This window comes from Triplophysa rosa, linkage group LG2 (genome assembly GCF_024868665.1).
Source record: "Triplophysa rosa linkage group LG2, Trosa_1v2, whole genome shotgun sequence".
Taxonomy (NCBI): domain Eukaryota; kingdom Metazoa; phylum Chordata; class Actinopteri; order Cypriniformes; family Nemacheilidae; genus Triplophysa; species Triplophysa rosa.
The window spans coordinates 23,858,087-23,879,002 of record NC_079891.1 but is presented as its reverse complement, the minus strand read 5'-3'; the positions used below and the strand labels follow the sequence as shown (position 1 = coordinate 23,879,002).

At 37.1% G+C, this 20,916-nt stretch overlaps 3 protein-coding genes across 6 annotated transcripts; 2 read left to right on the top strand and 1 right to left on the bottom strand.

The window, feature by feature from the left end:
- Positions 1-85: 85 nt before the first annotated feature.
- Positions 86-1,065, bottom strand: gig2o (grass carp reovirus (GCRV)-induced gene 2o). The gene is made up of 2 exons (XM_057326346.1): positions 946-1,065; positions 86-849 (listed from the first exon to the last, which is right to left on the bottom strand). The coding sequence occupies exon 2, from the start codon at positions 845-847 to the stop codon at positions 215-217; it is 633 nt and encodes a 210-aa protein (XP_057182329.1). The 5' UTR covers positions 848-849; positions 946-1,065; the 3' UTR covers positions 86-214.
- Positions 1,066-1,535: 470 nt separating this feature from the next.
- On the top strand, positions 1,536-7,060 carry pou2af2 (POU class 2 homeobox associating factor 2). Its single transcript, XM_057326334.1, has 5 exons — positions 1,536-1,726; positions 3,877-3,977; positions 5,078-5,120; positions 5,252-5,556; positions 5,669-7,060. Exons 1-5 carry the CDS (start codon positions 1,714-1,716, stop codon positions 6,083-6,085), a joined length of 879 nt encoding a protein of 292 aa, XP_057182317.1. The 5' UTR covers positions 1,536-1,713; the 3' UTR covers positions 6,086-7,060.
- Positions 7,061-7,365: 305 nt separating this feature from the next.
- On the top strand, positions 7,366-19,897 carry stk36 (serine/threonine kinase 36 (fused homolog, Drosophila)). Of its 4 annotated transcripts, none has more exons than XM_057321330.1 (20): positions 7,366-7,835; positions 7,942-8,082; positions 8,398-8,475; positions 8,894-9,024; positions 10,835-11,084; positions 11,211-11,304; positions 13,066-13,232; positions 13,533-13,699; positions 14,050-14,191; positions 14,822-14,941; positions 15,025-15,201; positions 15,490-15,581; positions 16,389-16,452; positions 16,572-16,682; positions 16,809-16,883; positions 16,968-17,085; positions 17,180-17,306; positions 17,401-17,572; positions 17,682-19,094; positions 19,440-19,897. In XM_057321330.1, exons 1-20 carry the CDS (start codon positions 7,752-7,754, stop codon positions 19,557-19,559), a joined length of 3,843 nt encoding a protein of 1,280 aa, XP_057177313.1. In that variant the 5' UTR covers positions 7,366-7,751; the 3' UTR covers positions 19,560-19,897. The 4 variants fall into 4 exon arrangements, with proteins under 4 accessions (XP_057177313.1, XP_057177306.1, XP_057177322.1 ...); XM_057321323.1 differs by having other exon boundaries at positions 17,398-17,572; XM_057321339.1 differs by lacking the exons at positions 7,366-7,835; positions 7,942-8,082; positions 8,398-8,475 and having other exon boundaries at positions 8,915-9,024; positions 10,819-11,084; positions 17,398-17,572.
- Positions 19,898-20,916: the final 1,019 nt, after the last annotated feature.

The window sequence follows — 20,916 nt, the reverse complement described above, 5'->3', positions numbered from 1 at the left end:
TCTACCGCACCAACTGTGAAGTTCAACATCTGAGATGTAATACATTTGTTTATTATCTTATGTCATAATTGATCACACAAAACTATATAACACAAAATATATCAAGAACGTATGATTGAAATGACGTAGAACTATGCATTTTAATAAACAGTAAAAATCGAGGAAAGAATATTCTTAAAGTGGCATTTTAATACAGCATTCCTTATTATTATTATCATGTGCAAACGTGTTTGTCCTGAAAAGGACATATTCTATCCCCACAGTCCCAACATATCTGAATATCATGGGGTTCGCCAGACTCGTCTTGGTGGCAAAGGTCGCAATCTGAAGCATTCCCGTTCCCCTGACTGCGGATCAGCCGTCTGAGCTTCTTGCGTTTAGTATCATCCACGCAACAAGCCACGTCAATCAGCGTAATGCGAGCGGGGTCCCACACGCAATCCTCCTCGCGACCAGACTTAATGCTGGATATCTTGCTGTGTGGCGGGATCCAAGCGCAATCGTACCCCTGTTGGTGCCATGATTTCTGCATGGAGTGATGGTCACAGTCAATTTTCTTCACTTTTCCAACCCGCACTTTCAATTTGAAAACGACTTTGTCGTTCTTGTCAGTGTTGGGTGGGTAACACTTGGCTTTATCAATGTTACGACTGACATATATCCCGGGGCCGAGCAGTCCATCTTTCGAGGGTACAAACCCATTTCTGATTATGGTTTCGGCGTGTTTGAGCTGCGTTCCGTGATACATTGTGTAAACACGACCTGTAGTCGGCTGCTGGTCCGCGGACAGAGTTTTGATGCGGTCTTTAACTGCCTTCCAGCCAGAGAAAAACACAGTTCCACTCATTTCTAAATAGACATACATATATTAAACCATTTAACTTTGTAAAATGCCTTTGTAAAGTTTAAACGTCATACAAATGTTTAAGAGAAAAATGTACGCACCTTCCTACAGTTTGATGCCACCTTGTAACTTTCGTTTTCGTTTTAGCCTAGGTTACACAACTTATCTTTTGTCTTCTAGTCGAGTGATTCAAGTCGGTTAAAAACATATTTACGCACAAATGATATGTATAAATTACCACAAATGTGAATAATTTCGGTTAATGTTATTTAAAGGAATGCACATATTGCATTACATTTTATTACTGATTGTTTTGAAATTTACATCTTGATTTTTATGCACGTACACTGTTTTGCTTTAGACCAGTGGCAGTGTAAGATCCAGAACATCACTGAACATGCGAACAATAATGGTGATGAAATTACTGCTTGCCAGTTGATCCAAAGAGCATCTTTGGAACCACGGATTTATACAAGTATTCTTCGCTGCTGTGTTTAACTACAAAAAAGACCTCTTCCTCTTTTTTCTTCCTCGTTTTCCTTGGAATCATATAAGCATTTAATACGGCTGTGCCATTCTCCATTTTCAACAGTGTCGCCTTAATAGTGTACTCTGATCTACAGTCGATGCAAATCATTGAGAAACGTCTCCAAGCCAGTTATTTGCATTTAACCAAATGATGAAGCCTTCACAAGCGAAACGATGTGAAGGGTATGAATATGGGTGCGTGAGATTGACCATATACCTATGTCTACCTAGGTTTTTAATCGACTTTCTTCTTTTGATATAATGAACGTGGTACATGCGTTTTGCTGGACTAGAAAACTTAACTGAACATCTGAGAAACTTTGCAGCGTTCGGCCAAAATTATGATGGAGACAGGTGAGAATTTATTTAAATTCTATGAGGATTTTTTTATTTTATTTTTTTTTTTTATGTTAAATGATTAAAACATTGTTGCTGGGGTTTTACATTTATATAAAAGTTTTATGTATATATTCTTACACTGTGGTGTGTTAGTTTTGTACAGTATCTATTTGTTTGCTCTTAAATGGGATACGTTTTTGTTTAGCATAAATGTAGTAATACTGAAAAGGAACCTCTTTGCTTCAAAGTATAAATGTTTTTATCTTTAATAATACAATTTTAAACATTCAAAATTAATAAAAAGTAACACGTTATTTAAATAATTATTTTCTAATGCATTTACATTATTGTCTCAAATGCAAACATGGAATGGTATAAAGTTGTTTGAAATGTTGATTTTAAATGCACTGTAAAATGATAAATTGTAGGTTATAATTTTATTCATTTGTTTTGATATTTGCTTCTATCCTCCTTTTTAAGAATGTGTGTGATATTATAAATGTTGGTTACTGACATGCACATTTAATAGAGGTCTCAGCAAGGCTCAAATCTGTAGTACAGATGTGCATGTCAATGTAGGAGAGCTGCACTCCAGTAACTGCAACATCAAGCATAGAAAAAAGCAAACATTTTAAGCCTCTTTCTTTTAATGTTTTGCAAGTGCCTAGGGCTTTGGCATTTATGACTGTTAACAGAGGTAGATCATGACATTAGGCTAAATTACTGTGCGTGCACACCCTAGACCACAGAGCAGGTGTGTTTGAGAGAAAGACAGATAGAAGTTATAAGTTTGGCATCGAAACATGTTGGCCCTATTAGATTACTGTATAAGGGAACATATTTCCACTCACTAACAACAAAAACAGCTGTTTGCCTAAGGATCTGAATTTAAACCTATGCATCTGTAATTTTGACAGATGGTATGGTATGGTATTGTTTGTTTAACTCTGAGTGTTTTGCAATGATTTTTCCTCAGGCTTAAGTTTACCACAGATAGACATCCCGCACTGAGAATTCAGTTATATTTAGATTTACAGTAGAAATACTCCATCCTACTCCATGCGATGTACATTCCTACAACATTTGTTTCTTTCCCATCTATTTGTAGTTGTTAATGTAACTGAGGACTTTGACTGACTACATTTTCATTTACATTTGCGCATTTGGTAGACTTACATTGCATTATACTATACATTTTGTTTTCGGAGTATGTGTAATCCCTGGGATCAAACCCATGACCTTAGTGTTGCTAGTGCCATGCTCTAACCACTGAGCACAAGTGCTATAGAGATGGTTTCTAGAATAGTCACCAAATTCAACAGCACTTGCAGTGTCTTGGAAGCAGTCACAGTATCTTTTGTCAGCAATGGAACATTTTTGAATGGCAATGCCAAAAGAAGGTATTTTTATTCATAAAGAATGCAATGTTGTTTAAAATATATTATTTCTTATTTGCATGAATACTTTATTTTAAGAGTTGCTTTCATCTATTTACACAATGGTCTAAGCTATAAAACTTTTCATCTTTAATATGGAGTACAATTCAGATGTAGTCTTGTCATTTTTTTACCATAAAACATATACAAATTAACTAAAATAGTTTGTTTTTATTATATAAAGTTATATATAAAAACATGAAGTATAAATTACAACAGATCAAATTAAGTTTTAATAATAAATTAATCTTAACAATAAACACACTACAACAATGACAAGAGGGAATTATTATAGACAACCCCACGATTTTCTTTTTGATTCTTTTTAAATTATGTTTTTAAATAAAAATAATATTCATCATAGTACGCTAGATTTGCTAGGTTGTACAACTGTATTGTTTTTGGCAGATTTCTCAAGGAACAAGGAGCAGAATCAGCGGGTTTATGAAATCTTTGCCTTGCTATAATTACAATGTTTCAATTAATATATATGTATTTTTTCTTACATTCTGTTTTCTTTGTTTAGTAAGTGTTTGCTACAGTATAACACTTTTCTTTGTATAGCTCAAAACAACTGGTTTTGTAATAGCAACTACTGATTTGATTTAATTGTTTGGTTAATGAGTCAGATTAATCTGTCTACCAGATGGCATTTTTTAGAGAATGTGATAATAATTTTTGAAGACATGTCTTTAAAAAAGACATAAAATTGTTATTTTCTTCCCACAGAGTATTCCAAGAGAGTATACCAAGGTGTAAGAGTCAAGCATACTGTCAAAGACCTTCTAGCAGAAAAGCGATTAAGACAAACAACTGCACCCAGATTCAGTGTAAGTCATTGTTCATGTACTTGATCATCCCATGCTTATACATGATTCTTTTAGTGTTTTCTCAATATTACTTATATTGAAAAAAACTTATATTACAAAAAACTTATTCACACAATGCAAACAAACATTATTCTTCACAGAATGTTTAGCATTAGACGTAGCTGGAAGCTATCCATCATCCATGCTCGTAATGTCCCTTGTTAGTTTGAACAGATAAGTATCAGCCACACCTGCCAAAATCAGATCTGTCTTACTGAAAGAAGACAGACAGGCATTGTTACCAGTAGACGGTTAAACCCAAGCCTAAACCGAGGTCATCACTGAGGGATTTTCTACCAAACACAACAAAACAGACGGCCCTTGTGCTCAGGTGAACTCTTGCTGCGAGCTGCTGTCTGCTTTTGTTTTGTTTTGTACCCTTACTAAAACTAATGGACCAGTCCGTTCATGCAAATTCTTACGAGGGGTGGTTGGCCTCAACATATGGCCAAGTAAAAAAAACGAATTATATATTCGATGTTTTGAAATGTGCTAGAATCATTGTGCATGAAATACATACTTTTAATTGCACAACCATTTTTCAAACAATCTGTGACAAATACCATTGCAGATGTGCCTCTTAATGTAGCATGTCCTAAACTATATAACAAAGACTGATATCTACAAAACAAATTAACTTAATTCCGTTGCAGTCAGCTGGGATATGTTCCCAGTCATCCAATGATTTCTTTAGATCCTTATGACAAAATCTCATGAGAAGACTACACACTCCACCGGAGGGAAGTGTACACATGGTGCAAGGGGGGGAGTACTGTTGTGACACTGGCAAATCATATTCAAATATCTTCCCACATGATTTGCCTTGCTTTCAACAGAACAAGCACTAGAACCTAAGCCTTCCTGTCTTGCTATATTCTCTCTGACTTGAAGTCAGGCAAAATACAAAGGAGCCCACCAGGGTTTCTGTGTTTCACCTTTACATCGTATGTGGGGATTCATCTGTTGTGTGTGTCATCACATATTCTCGAAGGATTTATGAGAACACACACACTTAAATACACACTGAGATGGGGCAATAACAATGACTGTTTGGTTTTCAGACAAGCGGCAGTTCATCCCAGACAGCTTTTGTGCCAATGCCTGGTGAGTCCATCTCTGCTCATTTTGATCAAATTTAGGTTGTTAACAGACCTGAAAGATGTACCCGCTGAGAGTGTTAATTCACCTGGTCACAGCGAGCTACAGTAAATGAATTTCCTGCTTCCTTTTTGCAGGATCTCATGTGCTTCCTGGTTACTACAGTATGAGAAGACCCTTCCTCCCAGACTCAGAGTTCTGCCATCCCATGAAGCAGTACTCTCCGGATACTTATTCTTCAGCGCTGGGAAGCAAGGCTTTTACGTATGACCACCCATCCAGTTACCCCTCTTTTATTGACAGCTACTACAACCCTGACTCTTATGGAGATTACAGAGGGCCGACTTCATATACCACCAGTGGAGGGCCACTGTTTCCACCATCTACACTACCAACACTACTGCCATCTCTAACTGGAGAGGCCTCGTCACACCTACTCTTGGTATTCCTACAACTAAATTATTTTCTGCATTATTAATAAAATAAGAGTTATTAAGAACTAGCATGACAGTTTGTTACATTATTTCTGATCATTTCCCCTTTATATGTTACAGAGAGACCCCTGGGATCAGCCATCTGAGGACCCAGTCAGTCAACCAGAAGTCATTTGTCCTGAGGGCCCAACCCCAGTGCCAGACTCACCATCTCTGGGAGGGCCTGACTCTGGCGGTTCCTCGCCGTACCGTCTATCGTCAGGCCGCAGCGGGAACTCCATTCCCTCCAGCTCTCAGCCTTACACTCTGCAGCCTCTGGAAGACGTTCCCTACTCAGCGGCTTCCTACACCTCTGCCTCCAGCTACTCCTGCCCGCCATACATGACAACACCTGGGGATCTGGCTGTGGTGAAGATGACACCTGTCACCTCAGAGGAGGCTAGCGGTGGAGAAGTGTCTCTCAGTGACACAACATCCTGGGCAAAAGATGATGGAACCGGCACCTGGTTGTCATATGAGACTAGGAGGGCTTTTTGAGACGCAGAAGTGTCAAAACAAAAGCATTTTACTTGGACTGTGGACTGTTCAATTGTGATTATGCAGCCCCTGTGGAGACAATAAGTAAGGGATAATCCACAGCTAGCCGTGCGTTAAAGGGTTTTAATGCACGACGTGGAGGCCAAGAACCACCCGACGTGAAGCGGATCATGCCTCTGCGAAGTGCATTAAAATCCTTTAATGCACGGCTAGCTGTGGATTATCCCGCTTATACCATGGTCATTTGCCAAGTTAAATCTTTTATTGATGTTTACAGTGAAATTTTAGAGCAAACAGGTGAAAATTACAGTGATTTTGTCAGTTAAATTTCAAATGTAATCAAACTTACTGGAGCTACCTGTGCGTTAAAGGGTTTTAATGCACACCTTCCAGCCAATCAGAATCGGGTATTCAAAAAGACCATGGTATAAGGAGATGATAGCCATGAATATAACATAATATAGTGGTATATGTGTGTTGTTGTGTGACAATATGTTTATTTCTCATGGTATAGATGAGAAATATTGAAGTTACAAACCAATTTTTTAAACTCTACGGCACGAAGATAAAACAAAGATATGTGCAGATAGTTCAGTTCATGCTTTATACTTATGCATATTTATATTTGGAATGAATTGGAAAGAATGCACTTATTTTTCTGTATTTCGTTTTTGGTCAATTGTAACACCAATCATTAAAGTAAATTATCTTAAATCAAACAGTACCAAAGAACACCTTTGAGAGAATGGGCAATGGAAATGATGGCTAGCAAGTTACTTTTTTAAACAACGCATATCTTAGATTAGTCTGTTGTCAGGAATACCACATTTAAAAATAAAAAAAGTTTTGTGCTTAAATAACATTTATAGTGTGTCGTGTTTATAGAACAGTACAGAAACAAACCCTTCATTGTGTAGACTTGCTGTTCTGTTTACGTTAAGAATTAAACTAATGTATTCTGAGCATTCTTTGTGAGGCAGGTTACTAGGACGCCACTGCGTTGTTAAGCCAAGGCCCCCGGCGCGACATGGCTATTGAGGACTTTAACACATCGCCTGTTCTAATTTCTCTCACCATGGACCTTTGTCCCCAGTATGTCACAAGTTTATTAACCAATAAAAGATCTCAAGTGATAATACAAGATGAACGTATGTTAAAAATACATAAAATAGAAGATCGTTTTTTAATTCGCAGTCTTTTTCTACCTGGCTTCTTTTACTGAGCCGCGGCGTTGCTAGGCGCGTTGTGTTTTGTATTCCTGTTCTGCGCAGAGCGTCAAAGTTTCTGAAGTTTATCAACGTTTGATGTGTGATTATTGAGAGCATTTTCTTAAAGATGACTGTTACTTGTACAGTCTTATAGTCCACTTTAGACCCGGGAGTACGAAATGGTGAAAAGAAAGGCACTGTTATTTCTGTTGTCGTATGTCGAATGATAAGTTACAGTTCATCTTATAAAAACGGTGCACTAAGCCAAACCGCTAGCCTAGTTTGTCCATTTTGGCTAGTCTGATATGTTCAGTTATGACCTGTTCGCCGGTGTAAACAAATACACGAGGAGAAAACTGCGTAAATAAAACCGTGCGTAATGTGCTTAACCTTATCTGCGTCTTCATTTGACTAACTCGCCACAATCATCAACGGGCAATTCCTCAGCGCTGTTCATAATGGATCAGTATCATATTTTGGAGGTTATCGGAGAAGGATCCTTCGGGCGAGTTTTTAAAGGCCGCAGGAGGTTTTGCGGCCAGGTGAGAGCTGCTCCCTCTCTTCCAGTCCCCGTAGGCTGGCATGTCATTTAATGAAACACGGTATTACTTCTCTGCCCGAGTAACGTCGACTCTTGTATTTTTTTAGGTCGTGGCGTTGAAGTTCATTCCCAAAGTGGGCCGCTCAGAGAAGGATCTGCGCAGTTTAAAAAGAGAGATTGACATCATGAGGGGGCTTAAACATGCTAACATAGTACTGCTTTTAGACAGCTTTGAGACAGAGAGAGAGGTACGGCTGTCACGACAAGTCAAGTTACATTTTCCACCGCTGCTTTAACCCGGTGCTTCCAGTATAACTGCTTTTTGCAAGAAAATATAGCTTCCAGGGATAACCATTTTCACATTCAAATTTTCTAGGGAATAATTCTTGTTGGCAAGATGTAATATGTGTTGAGACGTTGGGTTGTTGGCTTTGGGAAAGAACAAGTTGTGACTTTGATCATGGCATTAAATATGTAACCGAAAAAGTATCGGTGGGAACATCTTAGAAAACAGGAGTGAATGTGTGTCACTGGAATAACTAGAGCATGTTTTCCTCTGGCAGGTAGTGGTGGTGACAGAGTATGCAGAGGGTGAGCTGTTTCAGATCCTGGAAGATGATGGGAGTTTACCTGAGGGTCAGGTACATCAGACAGGCAGTGATACTGTCACGGTTAACCAGTAACAAAAATGTAGATTAATACCATGCAGTGTATTTGTATACATTCTGAGATTATACATTTATTGTTTAGAACCACTTAGGGGTCAGTTTTAGGGTTTAGAACCATATTTGCTTTTGTAGCATTTGATATGATTCTGTATTGTTTAAATACTATTATGTTCGAGCTAACCACTTTAAACCTGGGTTGTATTTAATAATAACAATAATAATATACTAATGCATAAAAAGTTTAAATTAGGAAATAAACATTATTAAATGTATTTGCTCAAAATGTTGCTCAGACCTGTAGCACACATGATGATCAGATGTCTAACTTGAATGTCCAACTGTCTTATCTGCACTTTTTAACTTCCCATTAAATTGGGGTTGTTTTGTGTAGGTGCGTGAAATAGCCTGCCAGCTTGTCTCTGCCCTGTACTATCTACACTCGCATCGCATATTGCACCGTGACATGAAACCACAAAACATCCTGCTAGGAAAAGGAGGAGTTGTAAAGCTCTGTGACTTTGGGTAAGAATCACCAATAGCCAGGGCTGGGAAAGTTACTTTTAAAATGTATTTCACTACAGATTACAAAATACATGCTTTAAAAAGTAATTTGTAACATATTTCGTTAGATTACACAAATTCTGTAACTTAATCTAAATACTTTAGAATACTTTGGAATACTGATAAGGTACGTAACACAAAGGGATCACCAAACAGAGGACTTGGTTTTCCTCTGCATTTTATTTTAAACAACATTGGTTTTCCACAATATATCTTAAAGCAAAAAAGCAAACAATCTAAAAGAAAAGGAAAAATGCTGATGCTCAAAAAGGCAGCACAATGCATTAAGAGCTGGGGTGTGTAAACTTTTTTGAATTGGAGGCAAAATGTCTTCTGGGAAACATGTGGTTAAACATGCTTAATGTGATGGGCAGATCTACATGAAAAAAAATTATCTATAAACAAAATAAAAAATCTTTACACATCATCCTGTTTAAACATTTTCACCCCCTTCTCTGAATGCTGCATTGTGTTTCATGGAAACTTGCTTCCATCACTAAAAAAAAATTTTTTTTTCGTTTTTTCAGAATTGCAAGATTTAAACTCGCAGTTGCAAGTTATGAAATCAGAATTGCAGGAAAAACTCAATTTTGACATTTGTACAGTAAGTTTATTTTATGCAATTCTGACTTATAACAATTCCGAGTTTTTTTCTCAAGATCACAATTCTGAGAAAAAAGTCAGTGTTTTTTCTCTCATTGGACTGACAGATGCAATTGTGAGTGTATATCTCTCACAATTCTAAGAAAATAAATCAGATTTTACCTAAACAAATTACTTAAACAAGGGATTTGCAAAACATGAAAACAGTTGTTGATCAATCAGGTAACCACAGACATTAAAGATTCAAGGGTATGTCAATTTTTTTATGTGGCAATTTGTATAAATTGGCTCAAATTGTGTAATGGAGTATATGAAAACTTCTATTGCGTGAAATAGCTTATTCAGAACAGTACTAAATTTACAATTTACTAAAAGTAAAATTTTTATGAACCCAGATTATGAACCAAGGCTATTTCTATGAACCAAGGCTTATTTTGTTAAAATTATTCCAATTTTGCATATACTGCGAGGGGCATGAAAATGAGCAGAACTGTAGTTTGGGATGCTTTTGCAGAATGTCAGAGTCAGAGAATCACCGATTGCTGTTTACATTAATTGCCCGTTACAGTTAATATAAAGTTTAAATGAAATAAATGCCATTGAAATTCCAAGTAATCACTTTGGTAATCTAAAATACTTTTCGGATGTAACTGTAATTTGATTACCACCATTTAAAAAGTAAATGTAATGAAATACAGTTACTCAAAATTTTGTATTGTAAATACGTAACTAAGTTACATGTATTTCGTTACTCCCCAGTCCTGCCAATAGCTTCAAACTACTTTAGTAACTCTCTTCATTGTTTTTATAGATACTGGCATTGATTTTAGTTGCAGCAGTTCATTAAGGCTTAATTCTAGAGCCATAGGGGTGGTTTCCCAGACAGGGATTATTTTAAATCAGGACTAGGCCTTGGTTTAATCAGGAAATTTTTGATGTTTACCAAACATGCCTTACTAAAAGGATTACTTGTGTGCATTTTGAGACAACACAAAAGCAATGATGTATTTTAAGATATGGCAGTGCAAGTTGTTTTCGGTTTGGACAGCTCTAGCATTTATTTTAGTCTAGGACTAGTCTAATCACTGTCTGGGAAACTGCCCTTTAGGAATAAAAAACAGAGTGGATAGATAATTTAATGATCTTGAATAGTGGTCTCTCTTCTCAGATTTGCTCGTGCCATGAGCGTGTCCACCCTTGTGTTGACCTCCATTAAGGGGACTCCTCTCTACATGTCCCCAGAGCTGGTGGAAGAGAAACCTTATGACCACTCAGCTGACCTTTGGTCTCTGGGCTGCATACTCTATGAGCTCCACACGGGGGCGCCTCCGTTCTACACCAACTCCATCTTTCAGCTGGTGCAGCTTATTGTGAAAGACCCCGTAAAATGGCCAGAGAACATGAGCCAAGACTGTATGGTACTGTGTAATATACTTCCTGCATGAAGACATTAAATTTGTATAATGATTGAACTCATTGATTGATGTTTTCAGAGGAAGGCTATATTTCCATTTAATATTTCCTTCTTTGTGTGTTTTTTGTAGAGTTTTCTAAAGGGATTGTTGACGAAAGATCCTCAGAAGAGACTCTCATGGCCTGACCTGCTTCATCACCCTTTTGTTGCAGATGGAGTTTTAAGTAATTACTACTTAGCACTTTATCATTTTGTGCAAATATCTGTTCTTTGTGAATTGCAATTTTAACTAATATAAATGTTTTTGAACATATTGAGTACTTTGGAAAAGTAGGGTACACTGTAAACCCGAATGTTCAAAGAAATTAAACAGTTTAAGTAGTGTAAACTTAATTTTATATAAAAAAAATCCTAACTTAAATGTTTCGAGTTCCTGTAACTAATTCTTACTTTTGAGTTAGTTTAACTTAATTTCAACAAGTTAATTCAAGATGATTTGTTGAGAATGAAATTCAGTTCCCAGCATGCTTTGCGTGAGACTGCATTAGGAAAGTAAATTTTGAAATGAAGTGTTATTTTATGAGTTTTTAGAAAGGAAAAAGCCTTGTTAATGATGAATGTTCAATTATCTTGGATATTTAGAAGAGTTTGTTGTGTTTTTGACTTTTGGGGTTACCATCGTTCAGAAGAGTGGTGCTTATGCTTAGGTTGTGGGAGGTGCAATAGCAGTCGTTTGTGTGTTGCATCACTCTCTGTGAAGGCTGTTTGTTAATTGTTGATGCAGCTGAACTGTTTAGGTTGTCTTAAGACCTTTCATTTATTTAGCTGTAAATAAAAAAAGTTACTTTGCTAAATGTTCAAAATTAGAAGGAGTCAACAACAGTACAACAAACTCAAAACTGACTAGTTTTGCATACTTAAAATTGTTCAAAATTAAAAGGAGTCAACAACAGTACAAAAAAATCAAAACTTACTAGTTTTGCTTACTTAAAATTGGGAACATCATAACTCAAAAAATTGTAACTGATTACCTCAAATTTTTTGAGTTTTCCCAACTTATTCGGGTTTACAGTGTACAATATAAGTACTGAAACATTTTTTTTCTTAATCAACAAAAGGTGAAGAGATACTTAGCATTTAGAAAATAATGGTTTTATGTATCTAATGTATTTATTATATACTTTATATAGACCACTTTGCAAGAACTTATTTGTATTTTTTTAACCTTGCATATATTATTATAAATCAATAATCTTAAAGATATTTGTTTAACATTAAATTGGTTACAAATATTCTATTGGTTGTATTTTGATCAAACGTTTGTGGAGTGTTAAATAAGTTCTTCTGTACCAGCGCTGTTTACATCATCCGAAGAGGTCTATGTACTTGTTGAGTTATATCACTTTTCACTGTGTTTTATTTTACTTTATGGGCTTTTCATTTTGAGGTTTGAGATTTTTGCAAACCATTACCAAAATCCTGATTTACATAGTTTTGTAATTGGCTAGCAATAAACATAAATAAATGTAATTAAAAAACTAATAATAATTAATACGAAACCAGAATGGCTATAATATATACTAAATTAAAGCTATTACTCAGTATTTGTTTGATCATTTCTTTAGTTCTTCCAATAACATGAGTAGGCTATACAGGCTAATGACTAAGCTTGACAACCAATCAAGAAAATTTGTAAAACTTGAGAAAATAGAATGAAATGATTTACTTATCTCTTTTCTTGCTGCAGAAATACAGTAAGGATTTTCAACACAATTTCACAGCAATTCGTTACTATTTTATAAGTGGCTAATTCATACGAATTTGATCTCATTCATACTCTTAAGTAGCCTACAATCTATTTTTGCGTCAGTAACAGTTATTTAAAAGTACATTTTGTACGTCTTACAAATTAGTGACCTGATAAAATACTAATGAATTGTGATCAGTCTGTGATTTTTCTAAAATGGTGCTGTTTGCTTTGACAGTTGTGTCAGATGAGGGTTCGAGCAACCCCCTGACAGTAACACCAAGCCCGGATGTACAGGCCTTGAAGCAGCAGCAGGCTGCAGAGAAGACGACAGCACGTAGCGGAGAGGGCAAACTACTGCGCAAAGCTCGAGAGCTCAGAGAAAAAGAGAGGAATAACAGACTGGTAAACTCATACTACATCTGTCTACAACAGCTGCTATAAACAAAGAAGTTTGTTTTTCTTGGCTTCCTGTGTTCAGAGGTTATGGATGAGATTTTCCACATGTCTTTCTAATTTATGACACTTTTAGTGAGATAAACTGTTCATGTAAATCACAAAGATGCTAATGTTATTGAAGTAATGTTATTTGTGAAAACTTACAGTGTTATGTAATGTGAATGGATTGGTTTATTACCCCGAAATAGCTTTCAAAGTGTCCATTTATGTAAATGGAAAGGAAAAAAATGTGTCTTGTTTTACTAGGAGATAGCTGGGAAAGCTGCCCGCACCAGTCAGCCTCGCTGTAAGACAGCTTCTGCTGGAGGAGCCCCCACCACTGCCCACTCATTGGGCAGCACCTTTTCAGTGTATCAAAATTCATCTCAGCCAGCAACCAATCAGCATCAAGCAAATGACAACAGTGTTACCAGGTAGTATTTTCATGTAGAATTTGAATTTGGAAAATTTAGGACGAGGCTGTTCTGTAAATTTAATCAAGGGCATATCAAGAATACAGTAAGGAAAATAGTTTTTTACCAGCATGAAAATGATAAATTATAGAACCAGCTGTAGAGCACTAAAATAGTTTAAGACATGTTCATGCTAAACATAAATATGTATATTGCTGTCTAATACACAATCCCTTAAGAAAATCCATTTGAACAAATCACATATAACTGGAACATATAGACAACTTAAATATTTATGGTATATGATAATCTGTACAACATCTATAAAATGATTCTTTGCCTGCTCCATCATTTCCCTTTTTTGTTTTTAGGGTGTGCTCTGCTCCGCATAAAGGCCAGATCAGTAGAGACTATGAAAGGGAGTTCCCTTCAGTAGAAGTGGGACCCAGGCAAGTTGCGAAGCGATCTGGACATGCACGGACCAGCCTGGCTTCTGTCAGGATGGACAGTGAGGTTTGTCCCTTTAGAGTTAAAAGTCTTGGCTGTATAATATTATTACAATAACTCAGCAGTAAAAGCTGTGTACATTTCAGTGTTAAACTGTAACTCAGTTCTTCCACATAAATATCACTATATTAATACTGCAAATGTCCCTGTCATGTGCTTCTTTAACTGAAACACTGAAAAACTCAAGAAACTGAACAGTAAACTTTCAGAAGAATCTCGGCTTGACCTCACACTGGAAGGCATCTGAATCTTACCTTCACTACATGACCAATAAACGCTTAAATTAATAAACCAACAAATTAAAAAGAAACAAACTTCAGAAATCTAACCATAACAACTGATACAGCAGAAAATATGGTGTCGAAAAAAAAATGGATTATATTCATTTTACATTTCATAGGCCTAGTTGGGGAGTAACTTTATACATATCATTACATATCATACATGTAGCTTTATACATATCATTATATATATATACATAGGTTCGTTTGGGTGTGTGTGTGTGTGTGTGTGTGTGTGTGCGTGCGTGCGTGCGTGCGTGCGTGCGTGCGTGCGTGTACATATTTTGGGTTTAACCACCACATCTGTTACGCACTACTGATGTCCCATTTAAATATAACTCTGTCCATCATTAAGGAACAAGATGTTGACAGTGATTATGAATGGCAGCAATTGGCTGAATTTGCTGATCAGGCCTCTGTTAAACCTGCCATCCTTCAGAGATTAAAGACCAAACTTCTCTTAGCCAAAAAACAGGTAGGTTCATAGGTTAAAATGTCACAAGTGTAGCTGTTTCATTTGGGTAAGTGGATGTATTCAATACTCACTTCTCTGTCCAGCTGATGGTCGAAAAGGGTGAAGAGCCCTCTTCAATTCTAAAGCCACTAAAAGTCCTCAGGAACATTATTCAGAGCGGTCAGCCTGGAGATGTTGACAAAGTGGGCAAGGAGTTGGAGCTTCCTTATCTACTGTTCAGCCTGATCGAGGACACCCTGAACATTCCTGATCTAATGCAGGTTTGAAAAATACACATACAGCATCTTCTAGTGTGACTTAAAAGATGCAAAGAAATAAATGCATTAAACAAATAACATTTTAAATGCAGTGTGATTTGTAGTGGAGAATGTCTTTAAGATATTCGGATTACAGTAAATGAAACAGAAAAATCTTTTTCTGAATTATTTCTGAAATATTCTTTATTTTTTAATAAACCAATGGCTGAGATCATTGCTATCAAAGGTGAAAAATCTGAAAATAAAAAAATGAACTGGCTGTTATTTGGAGTGTTTGTTTGTTATTTAAAGGAGTCGCAGGGTGAAATCCTATTGGGAAATCTGATGAGTGTGCTCATAATGTATCTGGAAAAGAGCCCGGACTGGGAGATAAAGGGGAGGAGGTATTGTTTTATTAATTTATTTTATTGTAACCTATTCACTTTTTAATTGTAGGCTTTCCACGCTAAAATTATTTTTGCTTTAACATTGAATTTCTTGAAAAAAGAATATTGACGTCTTTTTCTTTCCTCTTATGTCAATCAAAACCCAATCATTATTTTTTTAAATAATGAATGAGGACTTGGGCCGTCAAGCTTCAAAATGACCATAAAAAAGAATGAAAGCGGTCTATTCCAAGTCTTCTGAACTTAGAATAAAAACCTATCTCTGCATGCATGAGTAAAATAAGATTGATTATCATTAATTCACGAATAATGAATGAATTCAGTCAAATCTTCTCAATGAATCGGTTGATATGGTTCATAAACTGAATGATTCATTCACTAACATGGTCTAGTCCTTAAATTCAACTCACTGTCTGTGATCTGGTCACAACATTTAACACTATCACTGAATGTGAAGCTGTTGAATGACTTAAAATGATTTAGGATTTGGTGGATAGATTTTATGATGCTTTAATGGTGTATTTTGTCATTCAGTCCCCATCACATTCATTGCATGGGAAATGTGAGGAGGACATTCCTTCAAAAATTCTGTCTGGAATCTGGATTGTTGGTGAATAAATGATGCCAGTTTTTTGGGGGTGAACTAATCCTCTAAGTAAATCTGCTGTTTCTTTTATAAAATGAAATAATATTTAGTGATAATTGCAGAATACTTGGTTCGGCTGTTGTTATTCAAACTGCTGCTAGGCTTTAATGAAACTTTAATCTGAGTGGTATTTTATGAAAAATATTTTCTCTCGTCAGGGCTGAGGATCTCTGTCAGCTATTTATATCAGTATTTCTCTGTCGAGACCCAAAACGTACAGCGGTAAGATTTTCTCTCTAGTTTGTGTCAAAACCACTTTTAAACCGGTAAAATCAAGTCCAACGATGGTGGGATGTCTGGTTTCATTTGGATTACAGAAGATTTTGTGGTCTCTCCTACAGCTTTTGGCAACAGCAGTCTTAACCTTGTTCGCTCGCCGCGGTATATCTGCAAATGTCAGCACGGAAAGGCTTGCAGCCTTTTTGCAGAACATTTTGACAGACACAGCAGAGGTACAATTCCATTATTTATACTGTGAATAATGCTTAACTCTGTTTGAAGTAATTAATGTCATTGATGTGATGAAATCCAGTGAAGTCATGCACCAACACAGTCTTCTCTCCCTCTCTTTCACATAGATTCACAACCCTTTACCTGCAGGCTGGGGCATATGTGATGGCCTCCTGTCACTGATTCTCTACAGACTATCTGATGTAATTCCACTCACATTAATCGTACTCAAATCCGTGGGTGAACGTGCCAGCTAATCCACACTTTTTTCCTCCCACTGATAAAAGTGTGAAAGCAGCTCATTGTGCGACTTCCAGTGCTGGGAGCTTTGGCCGTGCCTGTGGACTAAAGTGAACGCCGCACTGGAGAACACAACTCTTCAGGGAGCCCACTTCTCTGCTAATGGTACTGAACATCATTGAAAACATTAACTTAATACATTGCAGCTGTAATACTCCAGTAATTCGATCACACACGTCGGTCTGTCTTTACCCGGCAGGTCTGTACGTGTTACTCTCTCTTACTTTATTGGTTTTCTCAAGTGATCCATACAACTGTGTGGATCTTATCTCAATTGTTTCTACAAACTGCTCCTCTGCCCTCAGTCACCTTCTTACTACCAATTGGTGAGCTGGACCTCAAACATTATCTCAAATCTTACCATGGTAATAAGCAATACAATAGGTTTCACAGTGCACATCTCATTTCTACCTTCAGCAGCACTGCGATTCTTGAGAGTGGGTGTTTTTGGGGTGACACAGACATAAACAGCCTGTCAGTGATGAGCTGTCATCTCCTCTGCATCCCCTTCTCTCTGAGGTTGCCCCTTGAAAAACACGTGTCTGTTGTGCAGTCGTATCGTAGGTCAAATATTGTTCCTGGATTGATGAAGGTGTGATTTACAATCATTCTTGTTGCAGTCAAGTTTTAATTGCTTATGTTAAATGTAATTTTTTTTACATTTTTTCACAATTTTTTTGCTGTGTTGTGTCTTTGGTCAGATGATTCAAACTCTTCCCGTGGCCCTTGTGGAGCTTCCTCTGTGTCTTTTGAATCGCCTGCTACTATCTGACCCTCAGCACACTGCTCCATGTCTTATCAACGCAGCCCAGGCCTGTGCCTTCCTCCCTTACAACACCGAAAACTCTGACAATGGAACAGAACACACTCTTAACCACTCTGGAAATGGTGTGGAGCAAATCAGGAGCAACGGTAATGCAAAGAAAACCAAGATAGATCAGATCAAAGCTAAGTCTAGAAAGAGGATAGACCAACTTAAAGGTACACCTAAAACAAAAAAGGATTCGCCAGAGGCTCAATGTCAGTTGTCCAAAAGCGAAACCGAGAAGTTAAGGGAGATGGTAGCACAACCAAAAACCAAGAGATATCAAAACCCGAGCATTGAACTTTTTAGGGATAGATTAGAGCAGAGGAGTGGTTGCATAGAGGTGCCTATGGACAGTTTAGAGCTCCATGACCATTCTACAGGCCATCTCCAAGATCTCTCAGCTCAGCAAGGAAGTAACCTCAGCTGGCTTATAGACAGTCTGGATGAGCTGAGGAGAAGCAATGAATATAGTAGGAGAAATGGAGATCACCCCAAAGTCCCCATGGCACCGCAAATACCCTCCCCAGAGGCAGAAGGTAGAACGGCAAGTTCTCTGTTGGCTGTGCTGCTACAAAGCAAACTTCTTTACGGCTGTGCGGTGGAACTTCTTATCCTTCTCTCCCAACTCGTACCTTATCTCACCCATCACTCTCGTGCTTCTCTTCATGTGGAAGCCACCCAACTACGACTTGCATTGCATCATCAAGATGACGGAATCAGAAGTGCATGTTGTAGCCTGGTGGGCCACCTGATATCAGGTGAATCTGAGTTTGATCCAAGCTGGAGCCTTGATCCACAGATATTCCAGGACCTGTTGAGCTGCCTACGTGATCCCGCTCCGTCTGTTCGTAGGAGTGCATGCAAAGCTGTGGGAAACTGCTTGAGTCTAATTGAAAAAACTGATTTAAATACTTCCAGGTTTAAAAATACAACTGAGAGTAAAAAAGGAGCACAAGAAAAATGGAGGAGAATACCAGTATTGGAGGGTATCAGGCGAGGGCTGCCAGAAGGTTCTTCTGCTTTAAAGGGAAAAGCTGGTAGTGTGGGAGACATATGGAAAGAGGTTGCCATAGGAGCAGCCCTTCCCCTCTTGTCTCTGCTATCAGATGATGATAACGTAATTCGACAGCACTGCTGTGGGGCCTTGGGTAAACTGGCTGTTATCGGTGGAGGGGACGGAGCGCTCCTCAGCGCAGACGCGCCACGCTTGCTTCTCCAGACTGCCTGTGATGATTCCCATCATGCAGTGCGACGGGCAGCTGTGGCCACTCTGCGTGTGTTTAGCCAACGAAACGCACTACTGCAGGTAAGAGCAATGTAAATAAGTTTGGACTAACTTATTTAGATGTTTTTACCCGCCAACTAAATTAAGACAGTTATTGGATTTTTATGAAATATCACTGGGGACCAGCCGAAACTACTACCTAACAAGATTATTAAATATTATATATTTCCCCCAAAATGCTGTGTGTTGTGTGAGTGCAAAGAGTGCAGTTCTTTATAAGCCATATGCAAACAGTGCAGCAAAATGAACATTGAGCTGTTTTTTGCTATATTGCATCATTTTGACAATTGTGCAAAAAAATTGAAAGACAGAAAAAGCGGGTGAAAAAGTCCTTACTGTCATTTTCTCATTCTTCCCTTCCTTAAGGCTCTGAGGTCTCTAGATGCAGGAAGAAAACTTTGTCACACATCTCAAAGCTCTGCATTTCACAGGGATTATCAATGGCTTGTCAGCAAATTGGATGGGATCATTGAAGGAAAACCATAGACCTCAACTTTACAATTTGTGTGAATAAAAAGAATGTATTTACCTAAAGATCTTTTAGTAAATGTGGATGGATATTCCAATACTTACATTTACAATTAATGCGTTGCAGCATTCTTCTGTGGCTAGGAAAGCTGCTTGTGTTTATATTGATTTGATCTATGATCAAAAGAAATTCACTGAAAAAATGAATTTGTATTTTGAAAAATTGACAACATCCTATAATGTATCCCCATTCTGTAGCGTTGTATCATTTTGTAGATTTATTTGTTGTTTTAAATGCTTTCCTGTTTTATTCACACCGTTATGTTTTGTTTGAATAAAGCCGCATTTATACAGTATTTTTAGCCTCTTTTTGATCTATTTGTCCAGCCTGGAAGTTTTTGAATATAATAAATATGTAAAATATAAATGACCGGAAAATTCAAAAATGTTTCCAAAATTATAAATTAATATGCTGGGACATTTAATTTTGGATGGACCTTTTTTAATCTGCAATCCGTACGAAAAAAAAAAATTGAAAATCACGGATTCGCCTGTCTTTCCCTTTTCATTAGTTTGACTTCGTTGTGTTTTTTCTATTACACAAATCCCTAAATAAATAGAATTATGCAATATTTCATAAATGTGCCTTGCGTTTTATTTTCGTTTATTTGTCATAGTGCCATTTTATGTACCTGGGTGGATATTTATCTGTGTCAAATTCCAGGTAAACGACTTTTCGCTTGTTACGCATCTAGCTACATGTCAGAAAAGCATTTTGGTGTTTTTTAAAAGTTTCGAACATTTTTTCAGAAGAAATGGTGTTGTAGAATTCAAGTTGAATTATTTATAATTTGTATGCCTATGAATTGTAATTATATAGGCATACAAATACCGAAGTATCTAACAGTAAAAAACCTGGTTGCGTATTATGACGTGACACCAGACTGTCAGAGCAAAATATTGTATCTTATCAACGAAAATGTGTTGAGTGTTACAAACTGTAAAATACCTTTCGAAGCGTTTATTTAAAACTAAGAAGTTTACATTTGCGAATTTAATAGGACGTACAAAACCTTGACTAGTAAAATGACCTGTACTCTGTTTTTTTTAAACCGGCATCTACTGACATTTTGACGGGATACAATTTTTTAGCAGGTATATGTTATCTGTTAATGTAATTACCGCTTTACAGTAGGCTATGTGAAAAAAAACAATCTGATTTTACCGTGTTAAAAAAAACCATACAACAAAAATATTCAAACGAAAGCCTCAAAAAATGAAGGAATCAAAGTGAAATAAAGCTTTTGACGCGAAAGAAAAAAGAAGACTAATTTAATTGTCTGATCCTTGTACGTTTGGTTCTCTCTGTTTTCAC

What these genes read in the sequence shown, in the direction of transcription:
- gig2o (XM_057326346.1), bottom strand. Translation starts at nt 847, where the DNA reads ATGAGTGGAACTGTGTTTTTCTCTGGCTGGAAGGCAGTTAAAGACCGC.
- pou2af2 (XM_057326334.1), top strand. An exon ending in AGCTTTTGTGCCAATGCCTG is followed by an intron (nt 5,121 to 5,251) that starts GTGAGTCCATCT and finishes TCCTTTTTGCAG; the next exon opens with GATCTCATGTGCTTCCTGGT. An exon ending in CCTCGTCACACCTACTCTTG is followed by an intron (nt 5,557 to 5,668) that starts GTATTCCTACAA and finishes TATATGTTACAG; the next exon opens with AGAGACCCCTGGGATCAGCC.
- stk36 (XM_057321323.1), top strand. Translation starts at nt 7,752, where the DNA reads ATGGATCAGTATCATATTTTGGAGGTTATCGGAGAAGGATCCTTCGGG. An exon ending in ACATGAGCCAAGACTGTATG is followed by an intron (nt 11,085 to 11,210) that starts GTACTGTGTAAT and finishes TGTTTTTTGTAG; the next exon opens with AGTTTTCTAAAGGGATTGTT. An exon ending in TTTTGACAGACACAGCAGAG is followed by an intron (nt 16,683 to 16,808) that starts GTACAATTCCAT and finishes TCTTTCACATAG; the next exon opens with ATTCACAACCCTTTACCTGC.